The 7,164-nt window shown below is 38.0% G+C and overlaps 1 protein-coding gene across 29 annotated transcripts in view; it reads left to right on the top strand.

Annotated features, from left to right (window-relative positions):
* The window catches only part of MADD (MAP kinase activating death domain), a 58,874-nt gene extending 55,569 nt beyond the window's left edge, over positions 1-3,305 (top strand). For all 29 annotated transcript variants that reach the window (XM_017742003.1, XM_017741988.1, XM_017741987.1 and 26 more), the window contains 2 exons: positions 309-355; positions 1,816-3,305. In XM_017742003.1, the coding sequence (XP_017597492.1) occupies positions 309-355; positions 1,816-1,923 (155 nt within the window). In that variant the 3' untranslated portion in view covers positions 1,924-3,305. The remainder of the gene's footprint in view (positions 1-308; positions 356-1,815) is intronic.
* Positions 3,306-7,164: the final 3,859 nt, after the last annotated feature.

The raw sequence follows: 7,164 nt of genomic DNA, 5'->3' as shown, positions 1-7,164 counted from the left end.
CAGGAATATGAGAAAAGCCAGAGTCTCTAAGAACCATCAAATATCTGCTGTGCCAAACAGAGGCAGTGAAAATTTTTGCCAGCTTGAGTAATTTATTATGACATTACCAGTATCTTCCAAAGATATATATAATGTAAATGAAAAGAAGTAAAAGTATGTAGAAGTGAGGGATAGTGAGGTGCCCTGTACCTGCACCTGCTGTCTGTCTGCATCCCTTCCCTTTCCCATGGGAACGTTGTGCTATTTCTTTCCCATTTGCCTCTCGTTTTTTGAACTTTTTGTTTTGTCTCTTGCCCGTCCGGTTTTAGTTCCTGAAACTAAAGAAGTGGTGAGCCACAAGTACAAGACGCCAATGGTGAGTCAACTGTGATGCCTCTGGTGGTTCTCTAGAGGATGTATCTTTAAAATTTCATGTGGAGAAAAGAATTACATTGTGACTGCAGGATTTGCAGTGAAACACCAGCTGCTCTTCATGATGTTTTCATTAGGGGGAGACAACAAGACTCAGTGATTGTTGTATCTATGAAATTCGAGGAACTCCCCCGTAGTGCAGAAAGCACTGTCTCCTTTTTTAAGACAGATAAAGATGCAAGGTAGCCAATTTGGCATTGAACTTTAACACAGTAAGAACTGGTGAAACTGTTAATTTTAAGACAGTGCAGAACACAGTCCTTAATCCATAGAACCGATGGAAAGGGAAACTACTTCCTAGGAATGATTGTTAACAGTTTACAAAAAATTCCCATTCCCTCAGGAGCAATGAGTTGTGAGAGAACAGTGAAAGTACTGATTCTTGCTGTATTGATGGGTTCTTGTTGTGGTTTAATGTTCAGTTTTTATAACATTTTTGTGAACAGCAGCAGTTGATAATGATACTTAGCACTTTCATACATGATCAGGCTTATGTGCATTTATGAGGAAGAAATAGAAACCAATGATTATCATCAGAACTGAAATTTCTTCACTTTATGTCTGAAGCGCAGTGTGCACATTTGGTGATTTCATGGAAACTCAGTCCTTCAAGAGAAGAGAGAGCAGAATTATTTGAAGAAGCTGGAAATGTTTTAGAACTAAATGCTTTAGAATTTATGTAGTTTAAGAAGTAAATAGCTGTATCTGTTACTAAGAGAAGCCAGTTTAATGGAAAAAAAAAATTTTATGGACGTGTTTTAGCTTGTACTCTAATACAGCAAAACATGTTGTTATGCTTATTACCTTTACAAAAATTTTAGATGTTAGTTTACAGGATAAGAATTAGCTGTTAGTTTACAGGACAGAATAGCTGTTAATATAACTATTATATTAATTAAGTCTAAGTCTTACCTTCACTGAATTGTGCTGCCAGTCACATGGTAAAAGAGGATTTTTGGTTAAATAATAGCACAGTAATCAGTTAAATAATTGTAAAACTTGGTAGTGCTATGTGAAACACTCTCTTTAGTTAACTCATTCAACCCCTTCCAGAAAATGTCTTGTAATTTCATACAACAGACCAAAAGCAAATATGCAGAATGATTCTTCTAACGCCAGCTGGCTAACTTCCTATCTTAGCATAGAAAAATTCTATTCTTAAAAATTATTAAATCATACTGTTAAGCAACTAATGCTTTTATCCCAAAGGAAATTTTTAGTTTGTCATATGGCTCTTCTTCTCTATCCATCTTAGAAGGTGGTAGGGGACACATTTTCCTGATTTTGTCTCTAGCCAGAGTAGTTGTCCCATGAAGGAAGACATGCAGGAAAATACAAATGTACAGTGGATTTTGTAAAACACTTAATCTGAATTTCAATATCTCTTTTTCTAAATTCTTGTAGGCTCATGAGATCTGCTACTCCGTGCTGTGTCTCTTCTCTTATGTGGCTGCAATTCGTGGAAAAGAGGCAGAAAACAAAAGCAAACCACCTCGACCAGTTTCCAGTTGATCATGATATTTGGAGATATCTACCCTTTGGCACACTGATATGCAGTACTCCCAGTTTGACTGCAGTTACTGGAGCTCACTTTCTGTCTTTTATGAGAACTTGACTATTTATGTATGACCCTGCAAGTCTTTCCCCATAGAAAAACCTAAGCCTTCCCTGTTCAGTCTCCTTCTGAATTCATCCTTAATGGAGTTTTAAAATGAGCTTTTAATCAGATGGTTTTGAGCATCTGCATCTAGCTTTGAGTGACTTACTCTGGACATTCCTTTGGAATTCCTTTTTGTTAAGATGACTACCAGCTTGAGTTCGGTTGTTTTCTGTTCTAGTGATACTTGTTACAATTTAATCACTTTACAACTGCAGGCTTCTGCTTTCAGATTCTCCGGTATGTGCACAGTGGAAGCAGTCTGGTCCTGTATGTTGTTTCAATGTTGTGTTTTTGTTGTTTTCCTTCTGTGTTGTTTATTTTTAATTACCAACACGGAGTTCTTGTCACATAGTTCTACAGTCCCTTTTGGTAGAGATGAACAATTTAGCTGTCATAGTCTAAAAGTATCATGTGACAGTTGAAGTTTGGTTATTTAATTGGTCCATCTGTGGAGATGACTGCTTCCCAAGTGGGAAAAGAAGTGGAGAGAGAAACTTCGAAGGTAGTATAGTGTGAAAAACCTCAACACTTCATGGGTTGTGTGGATTTTCAAATGGGAGTTTAGGTGGTGTTTGTAGCTACCCCAGCAGTAGTTAACAGATGCAAATAAGCACTCTTTACAGCGGTGAATCACAGGGATTAGAAAATGAATAAGGCAGTATAAAACTTGGAAACATTATTGGCAGAAGCACTGTACAGAAATCTGCAGAACATGTTCAGAAGCCCAGAGGATTTTGCTGTCTCCAAATTTTTTAAGCTATTGCTTTTCATTTTTTTTTCAATTTGTACCTGTATATGAAGGGATCCTGAAAATATTGTGTTCATGTGTAATGAAACTCACATAGTTAAAACTATCCATCACATTCCTTATTTTAAATAGGCTGGATATGAATGGGTTTTTTTGCATCCTGTTTTCATTCTTGAACTGTAGTGCACTTGTCTGGAAAGCTCTTAGGATGCTGGAAGGTGAGACTGTCTAGAGAAAATAATGTTACATGTAAAATACCAGGAGAAATTGCTCTGATACAAACTGATGTATTGTATGTTTTGACATAGAATTCTGACTAAATGCACCCAGGAGTAACCCTGTTTTGGCTTGGTCAGGGTATCTACCATTTTAAATGGAATATATTAGTATGGGTGAGGATGATGTAAATATTACAGTATCACATCTATTTATAGAAACTGTACAGCTCTCTGAAAGTGAAAATAAAATGTCATTCAACCAGCAACAGTTTTCATCCTCCTGTTCTTTTCTATTATGTGTTATTGTAAAACAAATGTAATTACATACAGAATACATCATGCACGTATATGAAATAGGGGAAAAGAGAAGACTCTAAATTCACAATCTAAATTTCTTTTGACATAAGCAGTTTTAAATAATTTGGGGTTTTTTTTCCTTCTAACACAACATCTGTATCATTTGTCTTTAAAACAAAAGGGTTCAAAAAGCATGAACAGGGAGAACAGACATCTGAAATATGGAAATTTTTTTTGCATGCTTGCAAGTAGAAGTGGCATGTAAAGGATTTTTCATCCTTTTGTGGCATAAAAGCAAAACTGAAATTGGCAAATAATGAAATTAGCCTGGTTTGAATTATTCTTTCTTTAATCTTCTGAGACCATAAATTTTCTTATAGCAATATCTGAATTTTTAGCAGTTGCAGTTTTCTGCATACTACTGTATTTCAAGTACAGTTAAGACTGAAAGGACTTTGGTCTACAATAAAGGTTCAATTTATGCAGTGCTGTGTCCCACTCAGGTATACAATTTGAAGTGTTATTATGTTAGTAGGCCTGTTAACATAATCAAACAACTTAAAATTATAGGGGGAAGATTGTTAAATGCACAACATCATTTACTATGTACAGCTCCTTTTTAAGTTACATAAGCTGCTATTTGTTTTAGGCTGATGAGAAACTTCATTGCAGAATAAGACTTTTAAAGGACCTGATAATGAAAATGGCCCTCTGTCCCTTTTGATGGAATTTGTTTTGAAGAACAAGTGTGGCTAAATATAGTGCTTGCTGTTCCATGGCTGGGATGAATTAGTAACAAGCTCAGCAACTGCACTGACACTGGGCTTCTGCTCTTTAGGTGAGAGCAACTGACTTGGCTTCAAAATTGAAGACATTTTTAAAGTATATAAAATCTTTCTCATACTTGATATTGGGGGTGTAGCATATTCATCTGAGCCCAAGGTATGCTGTGCAGGGTTTCCACCACTAAATGCCGAGTGCTGCTCTCTGCATAACAAATGCAAATGCAAGTTGGATTTCAAATTGGTACAAAAGCGTAAGTCTTTCGGAATACAGTCTTCCATCCCTTCCACTCCATCATTCTAAAGCACTAAGAGGTAGATAAACTTTATTTTGGAGGAAAAAAATAGTTACAGTGATTTGCAAATGTTTTTAGTTATGTCCCACTCATTTTGATATTTAGGTAACAGTTCCTTGGCAACAGTTAAGAACTTAGAGGCCTCTAAAACTTCCAGAACCAAATGGAAAGCTAACTGAGACTAAGTGGTAACTATAAATAGTGCTAGAAGTTTTTTAACAGAGAAAGAATAATTCCTGCGTTTTTACCACTAGGAGGAGCCTGTGTCTTAGTTTTTAAGATTGCAAAATTGCAACCTTTTTATTTTAACGCTTGTGTTATTTCCAAGGCACTTACACAAATGTGACCGAGAACATAAACTTGCCTTAAATCTTCCTTATGGCTGAACAGGTTTCTTTTTCTGCTTGTTTGTGGAAGTTGGTTTTCAAAATGATGACTTTAAGTGTTCTCTGCAAATACTGGAATTCGTGAGTAGTCTTCCTGGCAGTTTTCAAAGTGGAACCTAAGTTACTAATTTATCTCTATTTTGGTTATCAGATCTTCATTGTGATGTTCCAAAAATGCCCTTGTTTTATTTGTGAATGCAGTGTCCACTTCTAATATGAGTGGGTCCACATTTTAAAGGTTATAAGTTTAAGCATCAGTGAGTGTCACAACACTGGTACTTACTAAGTCATATTTGTTAAAGATACATCTGAAAAAAGCTTTTTGAAGGTCTGTTGAAGGAAAGAGTTCATTACTTTAAGAAAATTGTTGTACAAATTTCCTACACCCTGATTCCTAACTTCAGATAACCCCTACCCTCCTATTTTAACACTTTCAGGATAGCAGAGTAAGATGAAATATTCATCTGGGTATTTAAAAGCTAAATTGCTAGTAAATATAAGTCATTAAGAACTGTAATTCCAACTAAAGTTCTAGCTTAGTAATCAAAGTGGATGGGAAAATTGGCTGTGATTATAAGCCTTAGGAATCTTTATGTTGCAAAAATATTGAAGGTATTTCTAGAATGATGCTGCTTATGCCAGAAGAGAGCTTTTGGCTCACAGAGTGTGTTTCCAATAAGGATGCAGTTGTCTGCAATGGGAAGAAATCAGCTGCTTGCCCCAGTGTCAGGCATAGGCTCCTGTTACCACTGAATTCAGAATTGGGCAGAAAATAGAAGCCAAGCTTCTCACAAAGAGCAGTATTTACATCCCGGTTCCCCTTGATTGCCAAAGGGATGAAAGTCAGATGATGTTGCCTCTGAGGCAAGATCTTCCTTCTGGGAGAGAAATGGTTTCTGCTTGACTCTGTCTCCAGTGGTATTTACAAACTCCAAGTCATTGCTCTTAGACAAGGCATGTGTTCATGAAACGAAACATCTCTGAGCTCCAGAAGTGGGAATTGGGACCGAGAAGCAACAGCTTTGTGTAAAGCACCTTGCCATACAAAAGGCAGTGCCAAAAAGCTGCTTGCTGTTCCAGAAGTCACAATTCAGCCAGAGGCATCTGCTTGTCACAAGGGCAGGACATTCCCAGGCAGCTGAGTGGTGATTTTGCCAGTGCTGATGGTTAAGGCTTCGCACAGAGCCCTAACCTGTGATGCCCTTGGGAGATGTTCAGTGTGAGCAACAGCTTTGAGATTCCACAGCCATTCCCAGTGTGGCTGTTTCACTAAAATAGTAGAAATGTGATGAAGTTTGAAGTAATAGTGGGTATGGGACCCCTCCTGCCAGCACTGTGTCTGAAGGTTTAAATTGATGTTGGTGACAAGGGAGGTTTGAGTGCAGTTGAGTACATGCCAGGTTTAGAGAGGACCTCTTTCAGGCAGGTACTGTACTCAGATATGGTAAAAATGAGCTCAGTGTTTATACCAAGGTTAGTAAAATCCTAAGTTAACTTTCTGTTTACAGGTGTACAGTGTTTTGAAGCTTCTGCACCATAGTTGTTCTAGCATTGATTGATTTTGTTTTAAAGCATCAGTCCAACAAAGAAACATATGTATGTCAGCCAAGGGCAAGCAGTCCTGCTTCTATTTGCAACAGTTACTATAGTGATAAACGTGGTTTAGGAACCTACATAGAAATAGAAATCTCCATCTCCCAAAGTAGCTCTATATAAAAAGGAACAAACAGTGGCAGGAAAAACACCAGTAAAACTCTAAATAGTTTCTTCCTTCGAGTATATGAAAACTCTGGTTCTGTATTTTCATTCTTTCCACTCATTTTTGCCTTTTCAGTTTCTCTTATTAACCCCAGTGAGTACCAGTCTATCCATAGGGCTCTGGCTCTCAAAGCACTCTCCTCTTTTACAAGTTGCCCTGGTTGGATTCCTTGCCCTTTCCTCACACATCCTTGGCCTATCCTCTCTTCAGCCAGTCAGGCTCAGCTCTGCACCTCAGTTTCCCGTCAGATCATCTCCATCTGTTTCCCTCTGTAGGATATTTCATACATTCTTCTTGCCTCCATGACCATCATCATCTCCCAGCCTCTTTGCCCAAGCAGCTCAGACTTAGGCTCTTCCCTGCACCTGCTCAACCAGTCTCTTCTCCTTTCCAGCTTCCTGTCACAGTCTCTCATTCCTCTCTCCTGTTCTTACCAAGTGCTCTGTCATCTTCTTTCATTCTCAGCCTTACTCCACGTTTCCTCCCCTTGCATTTAAATCAAGTTATTTTTGGTAGAGTGCTGAAGAGTGCTACAGAGGGAAGGGAAAAGGTTTCCAGTCTTAGTGCTGCTGTTCTGTGATAGCTCCCAGCAGCAGCTCTTCCCTAC

This window comes from Corvus brachyrhynchos, unplaced genomic scaffold (genome assembly GCF_000691975.1).
Source record: "Corvus brachyrhynchos isolate BGI_N302 unplaced genomic scaffold, ASM69197v1 scaffold115, whole genome shotgun sequence".
Taxonomy (NCBI): Eukaryota; Metazoa; Chordata; class Aves; order Passeriformes; family Corvidae; genus Corvus; species Corvus brachyrhynchos.
Note: the sequence above shows the minus strand (reverse complement) of the source record. Positions and strands in the feature narration are given on the sequence as shown.